This window comes from Schistocerca piceifrons, chromosome 5, assembly GCF_021461385.2.
Source record: "Schistocerca piceifrons isolate TAMUIC-IGC-003096 chromosome 5, iqSchPice1.1, whole genome shotgun sequence".
NCBI classification, from domain to species: Eukaryota; Metazoa; Arthropoda; class Insecta; order Orthoptera; family Acrididae; genus Schistocerca; species Schistocerca piceifrons.
Genome location: NC_060142.1, coordinates 35680276 through 35704263, shown reverse-complemented (window position 1 = coordinate 35704263; position 23988 = coordinate 35680276). Strand labels below are relative to the sequence as shown.

General features: G+C 44.6%; 1 protein-coding gene across 2 annotated transcripts in view; it reads right to left on the bottom strand.

The window, feature by feature from the left end:
- Nucleotides 1-23318, bottom strand: part of LOC124798309 — an 87873-nt gene extending 64555 nt beyond the window's left edge. Inside the window, exon 1 of one of the 2 annotated variants that reach the window (XM_047261646.1) lies at nucleotides 23113-23318. In XM_047261646.1, the coding sequence (XP_047117602.1) occupies nucleotides 23113-23123 (11 nt within the window). In that variant the 5' untranslated portion in view covers nucleotides 23124-23318. Of the gene's footprint in view, nucleotides 1-4240; nucleotides 4303-23112 lie in introns of those variants that run through there. The other variant, XM_047261645.1, reaches the window with a different exon arrangement.
- Nucleotides 23319-23988: the final 670 nt, after the last annotated feature.

Here is a 23988-nt window from a genome sequence, read left to right as displayed (position 1 = left end):
GTTAGCATTCACACTAATCAGAAATGTGGAACATGGCGAAAAGTGTGTGGTGTTCAGATGCGCATTCGAGTCGCGAAATAAATGAAACGGTGAACGATAGTGAAAAATTTGACGGAAATTTGACGCTAAAAAAGACACCATAAAACAGTACACATGTTTTCCTTAAAAACCATATTATTCTGTATATAGGCTTCGTACAGTATGTTGCTATAAGAGTAAATTTTGACAGGAATTCGAATTACTGTAATGTTATAAGATTTGACCAAATCAAGAATACAGTTCTTTGTAAGCATGCTTTTTCAACATAAAATTCTTTTACCCGAAAAGATATTTCGGTGCCGTCGGTGTTAAATGTTTCTCACTGTATTTTTGTGCTCACCGCGTTCTTTGCCACGCACTAACGCTAGCACCCCTGCAGAAGATCCTGGCTGCGTTTCCTTCGCTGGGCTACTGTCTCCTCCTGTCGTGTTATTATACTCGATGATGCGAACTGTAGTTCTATCTCCTGCCATTACACGGGAAGGAGCAACATCCTCTGCCGAATAAACGTTAGGAATGTATGGGCATATTCTCGTTACTGCAAATGCTTTTGATGCCTTCCCTGTCCGTTGCTATCCGACGGTAGGCATTTCTGAATGAACCACCGCAGTTCTGAGTACCCCTGCCCAAAGCGCATTAGTTGACAAACGCATCGTTAGATCTTACCGCATGACAGATATCTTCTGTGAAGTCGACGCGGAAGCGGTTCCATGTTGACTTCACAGCTAATGATTTTGAGTATAACATAAATGCTTTCTTATCTGAATACCACGAAAGAAAAGAGGAGCAACAGCAAACATCTGGTGTTTACGACACCACTCGCTACGGTAATGATTAGCCAGTTACAATTCCTCCCAAATGCGGCGAAGATAGAGGAACTTAAAGTGAACATACTTAGACGATGCGCACTACTGACCGCACTTCTCTTAGTATAACATGTTACCGTTTATTCGGCAGAGGATGTTGCTCCTTCCCGTGTAATGGCAGGAGATAGAACTACAGTTCGCATCATCGAGTATAATAACACGACAGGAGGAGACAGTAGCCCAGCGAAGGAAACGCAGTTAGTGCGGACGCGAGGCCGCACAGATAACGGAAAATTAGTATGTGCTTCGGTCGGATTGGCTGAAGTTCGTGTGAGCATGTCCTTCCAGCATGAGGCAGTTTCATCAGCATTAAATCTGTCCTGGGAGAAAATTGTTCTGTTCGATGGAACTAAAGAATACACTAAAAAAACCATCATCCGCGACTTTGTTACGACTGTGTTTCTGAACCCGAATAGCAGTTTCTCGGATCCCGTTGCGATGTTTAAATTGAGTCAGCCGTACTGAAGAAGCGTTAAATGTTTCCTTCAGTCGTCAGAGTTATACAGAACTCCCTTTCTTTCTCCATTAACGTGTGACCTCTTACGGGCACTCTTTCTCCTCTTTTCTGCCGGTACTACAAATGCAGTGCTTCATCTAATTTCGCGTGATCATCCGATCTTGGTTGTCAGCTCTGGTTGTAAAATTTAGCGGTTTTCTTTTCTTTTTCTTTTTATGTCTCTCACTGTTTGTATTGCTATCCCCTAATCTCGGGAAATATTTGTTGGAGATCTGCCTTTATCTAATTTTTCCACAACTTCCGGTTTCCAATCTTCAGAACAACACGTTTGCGTTTGTCTCTCGTCTTTCTAGCACATGTCAACTATCTGCAGCTTCAGTATCAACAAGCAACGTGGTGTAGATTAATATTCATTGTCAATCATCCAGTTTATAAGCTGCGGTGTTATTGAGATCTACCGATTACTGGAAAAGTATCATGAACAATGCATTACTCCTGGCAGTGTTTAATAGTCTGCTTTCATTTCGTATGACCACCGAGCAAGAATTACTAAGGGAAACATTTCAGGAAGCAAAGTCAAATAATTTCCTTTGCTATCCGCTTGCAATGACTTGGGAAAGGACTAAACAAACATATAGATACGAAATCGGCCGTGGACCTGTTACAATTGTAGAGCCCCGCCGGCCGCGGTGGCCGAGCGGTTCTAGGCGCTTCAGGCCGTAACCGCGAGACCGCTACTGTCGCAGGTTCGAATCCTGCCTCGGGCATGGATGTGTGTGATGTCCTTAGGTTAGTTAGGTTTAAGTAGTTCTAAGTTCTAGGGGACTGATGACCTCACCTGTTAAGTCCCATAGTGCTCAGAGCCATTTGAACCATTTGTAGAGTCCCCACGTTTACCCGAAATTAACAACGTAAAAGTATTTCAGGGATCGGGATTGCCGCCCGCATCGTCTTCCAGTCACATGCGTAATAGCTTATTCTAAACGAAAATACCTAGCCTGTACTACAAAGTGCTAAAACGTCACCTCGTCACTCGATCCCAGTTACAGGCTCTCCATCTGACGGCTTCCATCGGCAACAAAAATTTCAAATGCTGTCGTATCTACTCATTAAGAGGTGCAGAATCGTTACAGTTAAACCTTTGATACTTGAGTGGACCCCCACGACAAACGAGTGATCGTACGACAAGGAAATATTGTGGTAACATATGTAAGGATATGCACATTTTCAGTTCCGAGTGGCAGGGTGACGTTTGTTAATTGCGTACCATGTTTACGTTTCAGATTACAAACATTGATCAACGTGATGACGACCTGTATCCATGACAGACTGGAATCACTCTAGAGATTGCTCTACTGCTGTCCGAAACAGCGTTGGACAATGAAATGTTCAGCTGTCGTGACACAACTCGTGCACTGTTTGAAGATCCCACATTGCGGCCACAATTCTCAGCCATGGCGACAGTAACTCCCTCAACAATTTTTTGGCGAAGTGGACCATCGGTCGTCCAGGAGCAATTTCCATATCGCCGGTCAGTTCGACTTTTCGAATCCTGTTCTTCAACACCGGTGCCGAAAGAGGACCTCTCTGCATTCCTTTAATGCATCAATATTCGCGAAGTGCACCAGCACTATTACTATTATTTTGATAAATCAGCTTTACGGATAACGCGTTGCTCATCTTGTCCAGACCTATGTTGACTATCTGCACACTGATGCTTGTGTTGCAATCCTGCATCGCCATAACGAGTTTCGGCGTCTAACGTAAAGTCACGACTTTAACACACTGCAAACCTTGCAGCACACAATCTGAACATAGTTCCTATAAAGTATGGTACCCATACAGTCAATAGTTTTCCATGTATACTGGCTCAAGAAGCGAAAGTTTAATCATAAACACACTGTATTATAGTACGTTAAGGGATTATCAGAAAATCTCAAGTATTAAAATTAGAAAAGGTTTATCGTTTACATTTTCGCTGTTCATGCAGTAAAACTTCAGCATCAGGAATTATGTTTGAGTTTATTACTCCTTTACTGCTAACTCTATTAGAAACACATTTTGCGAACGTTATCTACACATGCCACAAGCGTGTACCTGCAAAATTATAGCACTATAACACATGTAGTTTAGGAGATATGGCGTCACAAAATTTGGGCTGCATGAAAAACCAGCTTTTCTTAAAACTGACTCTACTCATCCAGCGTTTGATAATTAGAGCACTTGCGACGTGCAACAGACATTAAATATAATTTGTAACCTCGGTTTTGACGTGTCTGTGGGTGAATAATCCGAAACTAATAAAACGAAGATAATTAGGGTTTTGCATCATCAGCGATATAGGTTTTACTAGTTTAATGTCAAAAGTTTAACATATTAACTCATTTGGAATGTAGTAGTTCTTTGACGTCGTTTTACACATAGGATTCGATTCTTTAAAGAATTGTGGGTGTATTTTTAATAGTTCGTTCTAATTAAACAGAACACTTCAGGCTATTTTTTTTTCAATAATATCTGGGCTGTCTATGGAAAAATCGTTCAAAATGGTTCAAATGGCTCTGAGCACTATGGGTCTTAACATCTATGGTAATCAGTCCCCTAGAACTTAGAACTACTTAAACCTAACTAACCTAAGGACATCACACAACACCCAGTCATCACGAGGCAGAGGAAATCCCTGACCCCGCCGGGAAAAATCGTAAACCGTACGATAAGCTTGTGGTGTTTTGTCGGAACCCAGGATAATCTCGTGATAAACGATTTTTCGCCTTAAGTGTTTTCGTATAAAAAGTTGTTCACTGTATTCCACTGTGCAGCATGAGAGGGACAGGGGTGTGGCACTGTTGATCACCGGTGCAGACGGCTGCGGGCACCGTACCTGGGGTCCGCATCCAGCAGCTGCAGGTGCATGCATCAAGGGCCACTCCTGTCCCTTCCTCTCGGCGTCGTTTCGGCACCCGCTGGCCAACGCGTCTTCAGGAGTGGGACGAGTCCGTGGCGACCGGGCGGTCACCGGCGCGCTCGCTGCCGCGTGCGTTACTGCGTGCCCGCATATGCCCCGCAGCGGCGGCGGCGGCGGCGGCGGCGCGCGCCCGCGCCACTTCCGCGGCCGAATCTGGAGCTCGCCAATGGCAAAACGCGGCCAAGTGTTCGGCGGCACGCTATTGGGCGACGCCGCCGGAAGGGTGGGTCCGGCGAGGCCAATCGCGGCGGCGGCCCGCTGGGGAAGGGGGTTGAAGCGGAAGCGCGTGGAAGGGATAGCCGGCCCCTTCGTTTCCCCAGGGCGCTTTTTCCAGCCGCCGATCTTCTATCGGGTGTCGAAAGCGGCTTCGCGTGAAATAGCTGCCCTATTACTCTTTCCACCCCTCGCACGATTCTGACAGCGAGAACGCTGCTTCTCATTGTCACCCGCGCCATGCGTTCACACCTGCAGTGGTTATCCGATATTTGGCGTTTATCTCCACCACAATTCTATATTGTAGAGTCTGCGAACCAGTACATCGTCCGTGACAACGGGGATGTTTTCTGCATCCACATAGACACGTACACACTTCTAATGCCACTCTACGGTGCCTGGTAGAAGGTACTGTGTACCACTACCAGTCATTTCCCTTCCTGTTCCACTCGCAAATAGAGCGAGGAAAACGCGACCGTCTATATGACCTAATTTGTACTAACTTCGTGGTCCTTACGTGAAATGTATGTTGGTGGCAGACCTGCAGTCAGCTTCAAAAGCCATTTCTCTGAATTTTCTCAATAGGTTTCCGCGAAAAGAACGTCGCCTTCACTCCAGCTATTCCTATTTGAGTTTCCGAAGCATCTCTGTAATAGCCCGCATCTCGTGGTCGTGCGGTAGCGTTCTCGCTTCCCATGCCCGGGTTCCCGGGTTCGATTCCCGTCGGGGTCAGGAATTTTCTCTGCCTCGTGATGGCTGGGTGTTGTGTGCTGTCCTTAGGTTAGTTAGGTTTAAGTAGTTCTAAGTTCTAGGGGACTGATGACCATAGATGTTAAGTCCCATAGTGCTCAGAGCCATTTGAACCATCTCTCTAATACTTAGGTGTTGTTAGAACCTACCGCTATCAAATACAAAAGCACGCTTCAGAACTGTTTCGATGTCTTCCTTTAATCCGAGCTGGTGCGGATCGTAAGCACTCGAGCTGTACTCAAGAATAGGTCGCACTAGCCTCTGACATGCGGTCTCCTTCACAGATGAACCACACTTCACCAAAATTCTCCCAATAAACCGAGGTCGACCCTACCCCAATGGAGACATACTTGTTAAATTCCATATCGCTTTGCAATATTACGCCCAGATTTTTAAACGACGTGATTGTGTCAAGCAGGATACTACTAATGTTATTGGTTCGTTTTTTATGCTCATCAGCATTAACTTACATTTTTATACATTTAGAGATAGCTGTCATTCATCACACAAACCAGAAATTTCGTATAAGCCATCTTGTATCCCTCTACAGTCAATGAACTTGAACACATTCCCGAACACCACAGCATCACCAGCAAACAAATGCAGACTGCTGCCCTCAGGTCATTTATGCACGAGCATACAAAACCTAACAGCGATCCTATCACACTTTCCTGGGGCACTCCTGACTATACCCTTGTCTCTGATGAACACTCGCCGTCGAGGAAAACTATACGTTCCTTTCAGGTCAGTTCATGAATGCAGCTTGGGAAGAATGACTGCATATACGCACCTGTCCGTACGATTATTAGTTGATTGTACTTTTAAGATATCTATGGGATCGAAAGTTTATTTACAACTTGTACACAAATAAAACTGCCGTTATAAGACTGCAATGATGGGGAAAGGAAACTGTAGTTGCGAATGGAGTGAAGCAGGTTTGTAGCACATCCCCGATGTTATTCACTCGACACAATGAGCAAACTGTGAAGGAAACCAACGAGAAATTTGGAGAGGAAAAAAAACTTGCGATGACATTATGATTCAATCAGAGACTACAAAGGACTTGGAAGAGCAACTGAACAGAATGAACAGCGTGTTGAAAAGTGATTACAGGATGCACGTCCACAAAAGTAAAACAAGGGTAATGGAATTCAGTGGAATTAAATAGGACTTTGCTGAGGCAATTAGATTAGTAAATGAGACGCTTGTGGTAGTACATGAGTTTTACTATTTGGACAACAAAATAAATGATGATGGTAGAAGTAGAGACGACAGAAAATGCAGAATTGCAATGGCAAGATAGCTTTTCTAAATGATATAATTTTTTACAAGTAATTTAAAGTGTTAGGAAACTTTTTTGTTAAAGGATTTGTCTGAAATGTTCCTCATACGGCAGTGGAACGCGGGCTCTGGAAGTACAGACAAGAAGACAGGAGAAGCTCTTGACGTGTGGTGCTACAGAAGAAGGCTGATGATTTAATAGGTATATTCGATAAATAATGAAGTAGTGAATAGAATGAGACAAGAGCTTTATAGGCTGACTAAAAGATCGAATCGGTTAACGGTACACATACCTAGGCATCAAGGAACAATTAATTTGCTAATGGAGTGACGAGTGGGAGGTAAAAATTGTAGACGGAGATCAACGCCTGACTACACCTAACAGGTTCAGGTGTAAGCAGACTGCGCAAGTGTACAGATATGAACAGACATTCTCAGGATAGACTAATGAGGAGGCCGGCATCAAATCAGTCATCGGACACAAGAGTACAATAACAACAATAAAAGAGCAGAAGTTATAAGTACTAGTAAAGTTCTCTCATACACTAACTAAAGACGAATATTACGGTCTTCGTAGAAAAGTATACGGAGAAAAGCTTACAAAAAATATGAACAGCAGTTGGAAGGTGCACGCGTATATTGCAAATGAAGTGCTGTAACCGAACACAGGTATGCTACATAGCCACAATTTACTCTTAACGTAATTTGACAGTTTAATAACCAAGAGGTGGAAGAAAGGAACGATTTCGATGTCTTTAGAAGTAAGAAAGGCACTTGTACGAACGCTTGTATTTTCAATTATTGCTTACACTGATGTTATCGTGCTAGGTATTTCTCAGAAGTCCTCTCGGCACTTTTAACTGGTGATCAATGCCTGCTAAAGAGATATCTGTGACAATGGACTTTTTGACCACATTTCCACGTAGCGCTACCGCGGCTAGATGCAGCCAAGCAGAGAGATTTCCATACTCCCTGTCTCCTCTATCATTAACATACACTGTCCCTTGTATCTCTCCTCTGCCTTAAAACTCTCGTCTGGACAACAAAGCAGATACAGTCGTTCCCATCAGAGCAAACACCGTTCTGTCACACACTATCAGCAACAGGAACCCAACAACGTAATGATCCCCCTTACTATATCAGATAACCAGGTAACAACTCCAGTTCCCAAAGACCGTTGATGATATATCTAGTAAGACAACGATAATGTAAATGTCGTGTGACTAGGGCCTCCCGTCGGGTAGACCTTTCGCCGGGTGCAAGTCTTTCGATTTGACGCCACTTCGGCGACTTGCGCGTCGATGGGGATGAAATGATGGTGATTAGGACAACGTAACACCCAGTCCCTGAGAAAATCTTCGGCCCAGCCGGAAATCGAACCCGGGCCCTTAGGATTGACAGTCAGTCGCGCCGACCACTCAGCAACCGGGGGTGGACACAATAATGTCATTAAGTTTGTTTCCATCAGGAGCAGAGTGCTCCACGATTGTATTAATGAGATCCACGATAGGAGGAATGGCAGCATCGGTCACAAATTTTTAATCTGTTTTCTGCAGATCTATTTGAGTTACTGTGAAGATATCTTCAGTATATTTTCGTAAATAAAATACCATACGGTACCACTTGAGATTACAGATAACCAACTACTGCCTATGGAGTATGACGAGAAAAGGTTTATGCTCGGATGGGAGTGAGTGTTTCTGTTCTGTTGTCCAGACGAGAGCGTTAAGGACGAGGAGAGATAACGAACATCAATGAAATTGATGTCCATTTTCTTTAATGTGGTGTTGTATTTACGATAAATCATCATGACTTGGATATAATGCACTGACGATAGCTACACGGTAGCTGAAATCGATTTGCAATAAACAGATAAAAAATTTACGAGTGATGCTGTCCCTTCTCATATCGTGGAACAATAAGTTCTGTCTTTGTTCTGTGCGTACACCTGCCCCATTACAACTAACATTCCTTTTTTCCGACGAAGACCTTTCTCATTCTCGAAGTCCGTAGCTGATGGAGTCTACCTAAATTTCTCTGCCTCAGCACTCATTATGTCAGAAAATGTCACGTATAAATTCATTTTTTATCTGCTACTATCGCTATTACTATCAGCAACAGCAGCTGCTATAGCACCGCTAGCATCAATGCTATTAGTTCTTTGTATGTACTGTTATTCACGTTGTCATTAGATGCACTCAAACTTTGATACAATAATTTTTAATTTTAATACCACCAGTTTATTACTATTAAATTATTAAAATTATTATAATTTTTGAAGTAAATAGAAATGAAGAACAAACTCGAATTGGTGAGTGTGGGGAATGAAAGCAGACCTGTCCCTTTTAAGGGAATCATCTCAGCATTTTACGGAAACCACGGGAAAGCTAAACATGGAGGGCTAGAGGCATTTGTACCGGAATCCACCTCACTTAGTGTAGTGGGCGAATTCAACATGTTCAGGCGAACAAAGAACAAAAATTCATTTCGGTAACGCAGACCGTAATTCCAGAACTCTACTGAATAACACCGGAGAAGAAAGGAGTTCGTGTTAAAGAAAAAAAATTCCCTCTTTTCTTAAAAATGATTTACTCAACTGCGGGAAATTTAAATCGGAATGGTCGCCCGGGATTCGAACGCTGCTCCTTCTCCAGTCCGATGCCTCGACTGTCTCGGTCAGCTGAGGCTAACTTCACAATTGGTCCATCACTTGTCTGCTCGAAGCATTCACTATTCGCTGTGTATCATAGGAAAGCGTGCTCTTTTATTTTGTGTCGCTTCCACAGTGGGAGAGCCACCACTCTGTGCTACAGCCAGCCTCTCGCCTCACTATGAACACGTCACTACAGACTCGCCGGGAGCGACAGGTAGTCATCGTTTTTGTTTGATGCCGAAAGCGAACACCAGGGATGTCCGTGACCATTCAGAGTGTTAATTGCTGGATAGGAGAAGACTAATGCCACATAATAACGGTGGTTATCGAATGAATAGCGTCATTAAACTGGACGCCAATACACTGATTAAAGTAGTACTATCGAAACAAGTAATTTCGAGCGTCGGTAAAGCCTTTCGCGCATTATCCTTGTGGTTAAGTAAGTAATTTGTTCTTGTGTAGCGCGCATTAAAGAACGCAACACACTTAAAAGAGATCTTTCTCTTTAAAGTGACAGTCCGTTTTCTTCACTTCGTACTTTGAAGCAGTGGCTCCGTCGATACTCACTGTTACTTCGTTTTGCTGTTGTACTATCTGTGCTGTGAAAGAATCTCCAGTACTATTAATAGAACTCGGCACAACATGTTTTATGACAACCAAGAACTGTTCCAGGCGGACAGCTGACTCATGCACAACACTGCAATTATTACTGGAACCGCAGTGTTTTATCTCTATGTATTTAAGAAAAAATTTGCCACAAGCGGAAAACTCAAGATATGTGCTGAAGGAAACAAATTATGAAAACCGTCTTACGTACAGCACAACATAGGCAAAAGTAACTAAACAAAGACGCCTAGTTAGCTTATTGACACATTTCCTGCCTCGTTAGTGGTTAATTGTCATAGACGTTGAATTAATGGATTTATTTCTCAATTTATAATCTCTTCGATTGCACTAATTGTCAGATACAAACTAAATTGAAAACAAGAGTAACGAAAACTCGTCTACAGCATGTAATGCAACAGAAAAGATAATTTATAAATTTTCAGTGTTTGGGCCGCGATTTCTGTTTGAAATACATTCTGAGTAGGAGATCTGCCTTGATTCAACCTTATGATTTGTTTGTTAGAGAGAATGCAAGCTGATTCGTGTGCAGTCGCAGAATAACTATGTGATTCCAGTAAAGTGCGTCTAATGATGAAACCGCATACATGAAAATCTGTTTTACGTAATAAGCAAAACACGAGGTTTAGCAAGACAGATTTCTCACTCCAAGAATAGTTTCAACATATGCTTTATTTCTTCGCTGCTACCGTAATAAATTATTTTGTATCTCATAACGGACAATACTCTCCTCAGTACTTAAACTTACTGTTTTTCGCTTGGTTGCAGTTCCATAAAGCAGTAAAGTGATTCATGCTAGTATGTCCCCACTCGTCGACAAATATCATACTCTCACACTTCCCTTAGTGCATTACTTGTGATGAAATTCCTAAATTCCTAGCTGCGCGAGATTACTAGCTGCTGTTATCTGTTTACCCTCTTTAAGTATATGAGTCTCTATTATTCTCTGATAACATTCGTAACGTAGTCGGCTTGACCCAGACACTTTCCCACTGCTAAGAAGTTCGCAGTATGTATGATAGATCGTACCTGACACAAAATACTCGGGTTTCAGTTCTGCATTTTCTCATTTTTCGCAGCGAGTTCTCCCAAATACGCCGAGCAATGTTGACGCAGACCACATGAAATGTGTTATTCAGCCAACAAACGACGGGTCTTACAGACGGAAATCGTCAAAGACCTCATTATCATTTTACGTCATATTATTCTATTTTTTTCGCGATCCCTACTGATTCTGATGTGTCTCCTTTCCAAAGTTTGTATGTTTTTTTTCCACTCATTATTTCTAGAATGGCTGAATCCTGCCCTTTGTAGTCAGTTACCGTGACCGCAAGCATCCGTTTAAAATCTTCCGGTGTTAGGGAAAAAAAATTCTTCTCATATTGTAAGCTCCGTTTTGTAACAGAATTACTTGCTGTTTAACTTTTTACTTTGCTATTTTTTGGTAAACAGAGGTCACAGCCTTCCACCACAGCGCTACATCTCTATAATAAAGGAGCATACAGCAAGTTACATGTGCTATTTGATGGGATCGAAGTTTCCCATAGCTATTTAGCTAAAATATCTGTCACATCTGTCAAAGAAGCTTCGCTCAAAGAGTAAATCTCTTTCATAAAGCAGTCAGAAAGAGCTGGAGAGGAAATGCAGGTAAGCTAACTGATGCTGCAATTTGACTTAAGTATGCAGCACTGAATATTGTGCAGAATAGATGTAGGCCTGAATGGGATCATGAAGACCATTACTGGTATTGTCATACTGACACCAGTTCAGTGATTGCCTGTTACTTCCAATGTTGCCGCTCTGGACCATAAAAAAGGTGATAAAAGACAAATTTACAAGAGTGCATAGTTTCCTCACAGCTCGCTTCTGAGCAGCGCTTTCTAGAATCCACCAGCAGCGCGCCTAAAGTCACAGAATCACCTTTGGTTGAGCTACTGATCACCGATATCACAATATCACGGAGACGTGGAAACAACTCTGGTATAAACGTACGCCCCAGATCGCCCAGGTAGTTAAAAAACGAACGACGTAAATTCCAGGGTAGGATCTTCCCTCTCGCGAATGGTCGAGATTCAGCCCGCATCCGAAAGGAAGAAAAAAGACGTGAACAAGTGGGGTTATTGTGAAAATACTGCTTGTGACAATGGTACGGAGGAATAGACAATAATTTGGAGAACTACTAACTTCGTAATTTTAAAGAAGGTCCGAAGGATTTGATGTCGACATCAGTGGGTGGTATTCGCAGTTCCTGGTTTATGCCATCGTCCTCACATTTCATTACTGGAGAATGGTCCGAAGATGATCCACATCGGGTCCAAATCGGTCACCGATTATGGATAAAAATGTGTTATAGATGAATGATATATTCACACACATCAAAAAAAGTTTTGCATCACCGCCGTTCCCAGAACTCCTGAAGATCGACGTTCACTGTGGATATTATATCACAGACACAGTCCCTTTGACTTTTCAGAGACGTCACTAAACCCGCTCAAAGATCTAAACAACCATGCATGAGCAGCGCCTATTACACGGAGTGGATCTGACAGCCGATCAGCTGCAGGCATTCCACCAGGAAGGAGGTACGCGGCTCGTGTTGTCTGTAGTTCAGCCGTGCGTAGACGGTGAATACCGCGGTTCGATCGCGTCCGCATTGTTAGTTTGTGCCACGAAAGGCTGTCAACAAGGGAGGTGTCCAGGCGTCTCGGAGTGAACCAAAGCGATGTTGTTCGAACATGGAGGAGATACAGAGACATAGGAACTGTCGATGACATGCCTCGCTTAGGCCGTCCAACGGCTACTACTGCAGTGGATGACCGCTACCTACGGATTTTCGCTAGGAGGAACACTGACAGCAACGCCGTCATGTCGAATAATGCTTTTCGTGCAGCCGCAGGACGTCGTGTTATGACTCAAACTGTGCGCAATAGGCTGCTTGATGCGCAACTTCACTCCCGACTTACATGGCGAGGTCCATCCTTGCAACCACGACACCATGCAGCGCGGTACAGATGGGCCCAAAAACATGCCGAATGGACCGCTCAGGATTGGCATCACCGATGAGGGTCGCATATGCCTTCAACCAGACAATCATCGGAGACCTGTTTGGAGGCAACCTGGTGAGACTGAACGCCTCAAACTCAATGTCGAGTGAGTGCGGCAAGGTGGACGATTCCTGCTGGTTTGGGGTGGCATTATGTAGGGCCGACGTACGCCGCTGGTGGTCACGGAAGGAACCGGTAACGGCTGCACGATAAGTGAATGATATCCTCCGACCGATAGTGCAACCATATCAGCAGCATATCGGCGAGGCATTCGTCTTCATAAACGACAATTTGTGGCCCCATCGTGCACATCTTGTGAATGACTTCCTTCAGGATAATGACATCGCTCGACTAGAGTGGCCAGTATGTTCTCCAGACATGACCCTATCGAACGTGCCTGGGACAGATTGAAGAGGGCTGTTTATGGACCATGTGACCCACCAATCACTTTGAGAGGTCTACGCCGAATCGCCGTTGAGGAGTGGGACAATCTGGACCAACAGTGCCTTGATGAACTTGTGGATAGTATGCCACGACGAATACATGCATGCATCAATGCAAGAGAACGTGCTACCGGGTATTAGAGGTACCGTTGTGTACAGCAATCTGGACCACTACGTCTGAAGGTCTCGCTGTATGGTGGTACAACATGCTATGTATGGTTTTCATGAGCAATAAAAGGGCGGAAATAGAGTTTATGTTCATGTCGATCCCAATTTGTTGTACAGTTTCCGGAACTCTCGGAACCGAAGTGATGCAAAACTTTTTTTCATGTGCGTATAATACTTTATTACTAGAACACACATGTACCATCATTCTGTTAACGTTGACTCAGAAATACGGAATATATGCACTACCAGCCCTGCCCCATAGGGGCAGCGTGAAGTGTTGCTGCAACGACGTACTACTGACCCCACGAAGAGACGCAAAGTGAAGTGGAGAGATGTCCAGCTGTTCCCCCGAGAAGTAATCATATTCATTGAGTTTCACCTGATATGAAAGAAGCATATGACGGGAAGATGCAAGCACAGGTGTCGTCGTATCAGTGGTTTTCCAATGGGAAAAGACGCCAGCAGAGCACAACGACGATTCCGCGCATACGGTTAAATCGCAGAAAATTTGGAACCAATCTACTGGAAACAAAATCTGAAGGCTCAACCAATGCGTTATTTGTGCAGCGCAGATGTAAACATGAATTACCTGTTGTCTCGTGCGCTTGGTGAAAAGTGCACGTTTGTCTGAGCACTGGTTAGTGGAAATATGTCCCTTCCAAAATCGAGTGCAGTCCTGTCACGAGGAAGGACACGTATTAAATGCGAAGCGTAAATAGGTAGTTGTATGTGACTGGACAGACAGTGGTTCGCAGTGAAAATATATTTCGTTTGTGTTTGTGTTTTACATCTACAGAATGAGTAAAATAAAACTGACCCAGAAAATATTTCATGCGCCTTAAGGGGGCAACCAAACCTACATCATGTACTGCAGATTGTGGATGATGTACGTTCTGTTGCATATCTTAAGGCGCATGAAATATTTTTCAGGCAAGTTTCCTTTTGTTTGTGTATGATACAAATACTTCGTTGATTTCTATTTTAGAGGTATCAGGCATGTGTGACTTCTGACTCGGTTATGACAAACGCAAAGCTCTGGGCTCGATTGTTAGGCGGTGGTGGAATTTTTTCCTCTCACATATCGGTTCTTTTACCTCTCCCAATGAGGCCAGCTCGAAGTTTAACTAATATCAATCAGCGCTTAAGCAGTAGTACTTTTTAGTGTAGTAACACCGTGTTAACAGTGGTTTCGTAATATAAGCAGCAGTGAGTGTGTGACCTTTAGTTCACCTTACGAACTCTTCCGGATTTCCGCAAGTGTTGGAGAATATACAGGTGGCAGTGGATATAGTCGCATAGTAGTCTGATCACTGCTACTAACACTGAGAGGAGATAGCTGCTGGCCTGTGAGCAGACCTCAAGTCGTTTCCAGGGCACCCACATAACCAGCGGGCTCGAGAGTGGAGTCTGAAGGTAACGTTCTTATTCTCTTGTCTTCTATTCGTAGTAAGCTAATTTTGTGTTATTAAATTCGACTTTTTTGTTTTTTAATTATGATTGTGCTTTGTCAGTACTTAGTATTATAAGGATTTTTTGTACTGTTAACAGTAAATTGGTTGAAATAATGGAACTATTTCTGTGATGTACGTTTTTCGAATATATTGCATAGAACGTAACTAGTTTTTGAGTGCAAAGGAACGGCTTTAAAAATTCAGTAATAAATGCATAAATAACAAATAACTTTTATAAGTGAAAAATGACAACTTGCACTGTGGGTCGCAATCAACTTTAAACTAGTGAGTAAGTCAGTCCAAAATCCCGAGGAAGGGAAGGGCATATCAGTTGCAATAGGACTATGCCTAGAAAAGCGCTGTAGTTTTCAAACTAGCTTTCTGGTTGACGAGAGATTTACTTTACTTTTTAAGTAAATTCTTGCTTTGGAATTAAAAATTAACAGTGTGTAAGATATGATGGACGTCCGTATGCTGACAGCAAACAACAACGAAGGGAAACAAAACACAGTAATCGTGTAATTATCAGATATGCCTTCTGTAGAAGGCTACTTAACGTCTTTGATGTATGCTATAAGTACCTACATTTACACTCTGCAAACTACTGCGAAGTGCATGGCAGAGGGTACTTCATATTGATGTTACACTTTCGGGTGTTTAGCCGAGTTGTTGATTCTGTTTTGCCCACAATATATAGTCAGGAAATTCGAGCTGCCTCACTTCACTAGACTGAACACTCTAAAGCACAGCATTAATCAACCAGGCTGAGAAGATCTGAGAGATCACTGTACTTCCCATTGTACCTCCTATTAGAGTTGCTTTCCATCCTATTTGCGTATGGGGAGCGGGAAGAAGGGCTGGTTAATGGCTCTGTGCCCTTTGTAATTAGTCTCATATTGTCACTGCGATCTTTACGGGACCGATATCTAGGTGGTTGCTCAAATTGTTGGAGCTTTATAGGCAGGCATCTGCAGTACGGTCGACGGCTGTCATGTTTTTCAGCATATACATCCTCCATAAGCCACCTTAAAGTGTGTGGTGGAGGGTACTTTCTGTGCTACTCTCGCTTATCACCTTCTCCCAATTTCCTCTTCCACTCGCGCAGGGTGAAAGAGAAGAACGCTAGTTGGAAAGCTTCCATGTGAGCTCTAATCTCTCTGATTCTACCTCTGCGCTCTTTTAGAGAGAAATATGTAGTCGGGAACAATATATTGGTTGACTCTTCTAGGAAAGTATTCTCACAGGATTTTAAGCAAATCACAGCGTGATGCGTGTTTGTGATACTCTCCTCTCCCAAGAGTGAAACAGACTTGTGACCATTCGTTCTGCCTTTCTTCGTATACATTCAATACCGTTGTCAGTCCTATTTGGTATGGGTCCTATACTATTGAGCAATATTCGAGGATGGATCACATGAGAGTCTGGTAACCACTCTCTTTTCTAGAGTGCATTTTCCAGTCGCCTAACTGAAGTCTAGCACTTGCTTTTCCTACCACTGGGATGTATGATGACTCCATTTCATACCCTTGCAAACTGATAAATCCAAATATTTGTAAGGTTTATGTATGCTGTGGAGAACGGTGGGTCAAGCATTGAGCCCTGAGCGACACCGCAATTGACGCCCACCTCTTGCGACGTGGGAGCCGCATATTGGATGGCTTCTCTCTCGCAGCAGCCTCGCTGTGCTGGCTCGGCTTCCAGGTAACTGTACGGTTTGCGTATGTTGTGGAGCATTTTGGGCCATTTATTGATCCATGAGGGACGCCACAGCTGACGCCCACCTTTTGTGACATGGGAGGTACATGCTGGGTGGCCTCTCTCTTAGAGCAGCTTCGGTATGCTGGAGCAGCTTCCAGGTATTTGTATGATTTTTGTATGTTGGGTAGCATTCTGGGCCAGTTATTGATCCCTGAGGCACGCAACTGCTGAGACCCACCTTCTGTGACACAAAAGGTACACACCGGAGGGCCTGTCTCTTGGAGCAGCTTCGATATACTGGACCAGCTTTCAGGTATCTGTATGATTTGTGTATGTTGAAGATAATGCTGGACTAGATACTGAGCCCTGAGGGACACTGCAGATGACGCCCACCACTTGCCACATGGGAGCTACATAATGGGTGGCCTGTCACTTGAAGATGCCCCGCTGTGATGAATTAGATTCCAGGTACTTATACAGTTTACGTATGTTGAGGAGAGAATACTGGGCTATGAATTGAGCCCTACATTGAGCCGAAGCTGATGCCCTCGTTTTGTGATATGGGAGCTACATGATAAACGATCTCTATGTTGTAGTAGCCTCACTATGCTTGACCAGATTCCAGATGTTTTACGGTTGTGGAGAACGCTGGTTGGTTGGTTTGTGGGGGTCGAAGGGACCAGACTACAAAGGCCATCGGTCCGGAGAACGTTTGGCCAAGCATTGTGCTCTAAGGGACATCACAGCTGATTCCCTTCCCTTGCGACATGGTGTTCTGTCTCTTGGAGAATTCTCGCTATGCTGAACCAGCTTCCAGATATTTGCACGGTTTGTGTATCTTGTCGAGAATGCTGGGCCAAGCATTGAGCCCTGAGGGACGGCGCTGCTGGTGCCCACACCTTGTGACACGGGAGCTGCACAGTGGACGGCCAGGCTCTTGCAGCAGCCCCGCGGTGCCGGGCCAGTTGCCCGCAGAGCAGTGGTGAGGCGCCAGCGACGGCGAGGCGCCAGCGCCGTGAAGCCCTGCGCCTCGGCTCGTCCGTCTGCAGCGCGGTGACTCACAGCAAGGATAACCAGTCCCTGCCGGCACGCGACTCCCGTGGCTCTCGCGTGTAGCCTGGCGGAGCGCACACTTGTCGCGGTGCTGCCAGCACTGCGACCAGGCCCCAACGTCCTAAGCTCCGTATCCACGTCTGTACCTCCCTGCAAAGTGTGTGGCAGTGGGTAGTTTTTCGCACCGTACATCTTGACGTCCGCCCGCGCTGTTATTAGTCTAGCTACATCTTCACAACCTCTGTGGAAATGATAAGTGCGGAGATGAGGTATATTCGCAGACACCATCCCCAAAGCCGGTGTTTGGTATCTAGTAAGCAGGTTTCTGCAAGGTCTTCCATTAGATTCCTTCGCCAGTCATAAAAATCTGCGGCCTTTTGCTTCGCCCTATCTCTAAACTCTCCCTGTCCCCTGTTAGCAGACATCTGCGTGATTGCTCTGCAACTCGTACTTAAATGTTTGGCGTAGTGCTTTTTCAATTGTACAAGTTTATTAATATATAGCCGGCCAGTGTGGCAGAGCGATTCTAGGCGCTTCAGTATGGAACCACGCGACCACTACGCAGGTTCGAATCCTGCCTCGGGCATGGATGTGTGTGATGTCCTTAGGTTAGTTAGGTTTAAGTAGTTCTAAGTTCTAGGGGACTGATGACCTCAGATTTTAAGTCCCATAGTGCTCAGAGCCATTTGAACCATTTTTATTAATATATAGACCTTACACTGCGTTAGGGATATAAGTGCAGTTGTTGTGATCATTGGTATCTTAATATGGACCCCCTGCAGTGCGTAAATTGTTTCTTCTCTGTGTCTAACAATCTTCCTGCAAACACATCACATCATTCACTATCTGATGTTTTCTCCATGGTCGTAACTGCACCGCTAAGTGCATCTATTACTACTAATAACTATAATTATTAATCTGAAAATAAAGTAAATTCTGATGTAATGTTTTCCAATACACTGTCCTCAATCACCAATAAAAATATCTTCACTTCATCCTTAACACCCTATATATGAATGTTTCTTTGTTTGTCTTGTATGTGATCCCGTAGCTTGCAACCAACAACGATGTAAGTTTGCTGAACTGTTGTGCCCACGCCCTTCAATGTTTCTCAGTTAGTACACCCATTCTACAATAGGTGACGCACGAGTCGTTTCAGCGTACGACATATATATACGTAAAATAAAGTCGCTGTCCTGTTTTTCTTTATGCACGTTGTAGCAAATCTAAGGAACTACTACATGCATTTTGATATGGTTTCATTAATATCTCCAAAGGGATAGGAAATCACACAGTTGAGAAATACTTCAGTAAGGATTGCGCAAGTATCTTCTAACCGATCGCACATATGTTGGAAACAGAACAGCAGTTTCCCGTTATTCTACCAAGACTTCGATATAGACTTGACCGTTCCCCTCAGCACCATCACATATTGTTGTCGTCAGACATTTTTGGGACATGACTGACTCCAAAAGTCAAAAATTCTCTAGTACCTTCGGATAGAACATTTTTACGTCTCGTGATGTGCACAGCTTACAAATTTATACCATTTTTAATGACGGAGGAGAATGCTGAGCCGGTCCCACACACCTGCTCGATTTTTCTCTAAGCAAATGTCATTCAGCATGCATTACAGGCCGGCCGGTGTGGCCAAGCGTTTGTAGGCGCTTCAGTCTGGAACCGCTCGACCGCTACGGTCGCAGGTTCGAATGCTGCCTCGGGCATCGATGTGTGTGATGTCCTTAGGTTAGTTAGGTTTAAATAGTTCTAAGGTCTAGGGGACTAATGACCTCAGATACTAAGTCCCATAGTGCTCAGAGCCATTTGAATCATTTGAACCATGCGTTACAAATGCCCACATGGAATATTTTTATGTTAGTGTATCGATAGCTATGTTACTATTGAGACAGTATGACGAGAAGGAATTGAGAAATGTCCTAGTCGAAAATAATATCTCTGTAGTCGATAAAGCGATTTAAGATAACAATGAGAATGGAACATGGTGTCATTCATTTCGACAACGTAAGGACTTACCTGTTCGTGTTTGTTATCATTTCAATAGCGGTATCACTCGGTCGCAGAATTTTTGTGGTTTTTAAGGGAGGGGGGGGGGTGTCTCTGTCACATACAGAACTGTTAATAATTCGTGTAAATGGGCTCCCCGTTTGGCGTGATTTACGTGTATATTTTTTAGGAAAAAATAAGAAAAATCAATAAGAAAAATACACTTGTGCAATTCCTCTCAAGATAGACTACGACTGGTTCAACTGGCGTAAACAAATTTGCTAGGAAACCACGGTTCTTAGCTTCACAAGAAGGCAAATATTGTAAATTCAAGGGGCACAAGTGATTTAGTTTCAGGATTTTCTGCAGAATAATAATCATTTTACTGTGAAGATTGTGCTTATAAACGTCGAACTCACTTCATTCATAAATACGGTTTAGAAATCTGTGTCACATAACACCCATCTGTGGATGGCCACCACACATTCTGGGTGCCCCACCTGGGAGTCGCCATGCGTATTTTCTCTGATGTTTCGGCAGATATTAGCAGCTTCGTTCTTGCAACGTGTAGCTGGAGTCAGCCCAGACAAATATTACTCGTCACATGTTTCACGCGACGTCGAGTGTGAACTAAAAGAGTCGATTTGCTTCCATTTAGAAACAAAATCATTCTTTTAAGCAGAATTTTACTTGCGCATCCGATAGAGTAATGCCAGATCGGTCTAATGCCATATTTGTTTTGGAGATACGTTATTAACAGGGACAGTAAGAGACGAGGAATTACCAGTACTCCAGAACAGACCGAGCAGCGCTGCTGCATGGCTGTAGCACGCAGCGCCGGCCAGGGTCGCACGCAAGAGAAGGGTGAGTCGCGCAACGTAGACATATAGAACAAGGGTTTTTACTGTCGCTGTTAACACATGTCTCTAAACCGTGTATTGCACTAGATTAATTTGGGACAGTTCTGTCGAATAGCCTCGTAAAATTGCGCATGAAAAACTGTTTCGTTTCTAGCGGGAAACAAATCGACACTTTCCGTTGACCCTGGGCGTCGCGTGGTAAGGGACGACTCCTGTTCAAATAACTTTGGACTCGTTAAAGGGGTTTGTAGTAACCATCGTGTTTTCAGAACTTTATTAATGAAAGAAGTAGACACCTCAGCAACATTTTTTTTTTATTTGACAAGGAATTTTGGAGTAAAACGTGTTGAATACGGGGATTATTGTACAGCTGGCAGCCAGCAGGTTTACGCCACTGACAATGAACTGCGTGCACTAACACGTGTTACTGGTCTGTTATAGACGACCTTCTACGAAAACCTCCCAAAAACCACTGTCAGGTAGGAACTACGTAGCTGCGGCACGTCTCCGAGCTGCTGCTGCGACAGACGCGTTCTCCAGAGACGCGGGATGTAAACACACGGCGATGTTTCTGGGGGGACCAACCGGGCCGTGCTCGCCAGCCGGTACGAGAGGAGAGGAGAGGACCGACCCAGTCCCGCGTAGCCCACCTTCAAGGCACTCCGGTCTGCCCGCCTCGAGGCCGGCTGCGGGCTTTTAAACGCGAGCCAGCAACGCCCCTTCACTGCCAGGGTCCGCCAGACGCACTGCACCCGCTGCACCCGACCCCCAAACACCAAGTCTGAAATCTCACTCGCTATAGGCAGTCTGTCGCGACCACGCATAAAGTGAATACATGTGCATCTACAGTCAGCAAGACACCTCATTGTGTATGACGGACAGTATTTTGTGAACCACTTGTCACTTCCCCTTTTGCTGGTAATATTGCGAGCGGTGGCTGAGATTCACAAGAAGACGCACAAGAGATTCACAAGACGATATTTCATGCAATATTTTCATACGTTTTCATTACGTTGTCTTCAATTTCTTGATGTTGCAGCTGGGCACTCACTATTGCGACATTTTTACATAAGTACTGTAACTATGAAACACACGGTCTCTGGGCATTGTTATGACATCTGAATCTGATACGTTTTACCACAATTTCCAACTAACTGTGTTTACACACGAGCTATTGTTGTCATTTCCTTGCACAATATCTGCACAATTGCCCCAGTTGCCTTTATCGGTGGCGAGACTCCAACCAAAACCGTCAACGGAACACGCCACACGCCGTCAAAGAACAAAAAAAAATAGTCTCACAAAAAAATTTAAGACCAATCAAAAATTGACGCAATCCTCAAAAAAGAAAAAAAAAACCTTATCAGTATTAACAGCCACTTATCTACGAGTATACAGAGAGGCAACATTGGTATCTTTTCCGATGTGATTAAAGAAAATTAGCGGGGAAACACACGTGGAAGGAAAATGACAGCATCAAATCCGTTGGTAACTCCGAAACTTGTAAAGCACCAATTTCGTCGACATATTCTGAAAGGTAAGCTATTCGCTGGCAGGCAAAGATTAAGGCACAACAGTATCGGTAACAGTATTAATTCTTACAATGCTCCTTGGAAGAAGACGAATTTGCCGTCGAGACAACATTATAGACAGAAAATAGCACCTCAGACAAATTTCAGAACGCCACAGTGGTATAGGTCAGATAAATATCAGACCAAACATTGACAAGTAGCGCAAGAAGAGTACGAAACATCCAAACGTGTTGGTTGCAGATACTGTGTAAGTCACGGTTAAGTACATTGTAAAAGTAATTACACTTTCTTAAAGCGGGTTAGTCTACAGTGTATTCTCTATAGTTGATCCTATTTCATAGCTCGCTTGCTCGTCCTGAACGGGAAAGTCCGTAACAGCTACGAAAGCTTGGCAACTTGGATGTGCTGTAAGACGGAACTGTACTGTATAAGTCTCCACTAACATTTCACAACAAATATACAGCTGTGATGGTACGTGACAGTTGGCCAAAGTTTCTTCTCAGTTTCTCCAACTGCGCAATACTGCCGCACTTATGACTGGCGCCACATCAAGCTGGTACGAAATGTGACTCATTTTGGGTGTCGGTCACGTTGAACGCTCGAATCTCAAGCTGCTGTTGAGCCTACTTTTGTCTGGAATAATTTCTTCCGCTGTAGTGTTGTTATCAGCACAGGGCAAAAAGTGGCATAATTTACGAAAATACATTCCGTCACTTTTTATAGACACCCTACCCTTGTAGGAGTTGAAGGGAGCGCTTATGTCTGTATCGATCGCGTCATGTTCCTCGAACACCGATAAGGCAATTATCGTTCGGTTTTTGTTTACGGCACAGTACACGCCACCCACTGACGTCACATCCCTCGATTGGTGTCGGCTTTTGATAAGCATCAGTCATCGTATTGGTTTGTGGCAACAGCGGCGCGAGGAATGCTACCGATCGGGACGGAGTGTTTACGTCGGCACTGGCGGGCAGGTTAAGTGGAAAGTGAAAGCGCGCGCCGGTCGGTACTCACAGGATGACCATCGCAGCTGAGGTGGAGCCTGCTGTGTGTACGCGTCGGTCCCGGCGGCGCGGCGCGGCGCGTCGGCGTCGCTCGCGGCTCCCCCTGCTGCAGCTGCTCCTCCTCCTCACGCACGCACTCTGCCGCTCGCAGCTCACGCACTCTGTCTCGCACGCACGCACGCAGTGCCGCCGCCGTGTCTCCGCCGCGTCAACTGCCCCGCTCTGCGCGTCGCTCGCTACTGCGCGCTGCCGGCGCGCGCGGGGACATCCCCGTGACCTCGGGCCACGCCCCCTGGCCAATCGGCGGCCTGCGTCGAGGGCGCACTCCCCTCCCTGCCAGCCTGTGGCGCCGCCCGCGCCGCCAGGGTGGCGCCCCTGCCTTCCGCCCAGCTGCCCGCGTCTACTGGCTGCCCTGTGTGCAAATCGACAGCTGCCTCTCGCTTCGCCTGGTGGGCCAGCCAGTAGCAGACAACATTATTTCGCCACTTCCATTAGCATACATCATTATCACTTTGTACGGTGTCTCTGCGAAGTCGTCGTACACCTAGGACAAAGCAGTATACTGAACATAGGCGGCCGCAAGGGTGGTGGGCAAGCGGGGGCACTGGTGGGTAGGCTAGATGCAAGGTGAAAACGAGCGAGTGTTCAACGGATCACCACCGGCACTCCTTTTTTTTTTTTAAAAATCTTAAGTTTTATTGAATTGATGGCTTTATGCATAACTAGTTTGAATCATACTCAACAAAAAGAATGCAAGGTAGCTGTTCTGTATAATTCAAACAATCTTAGAAGGATGAAAAATTTTAAGGACTGGGGAGAAATCAACAACGGAGTTCCACAAGCTTCAATTTTGGGTCCAATATTATTCCTTATACAGGGTGATTCA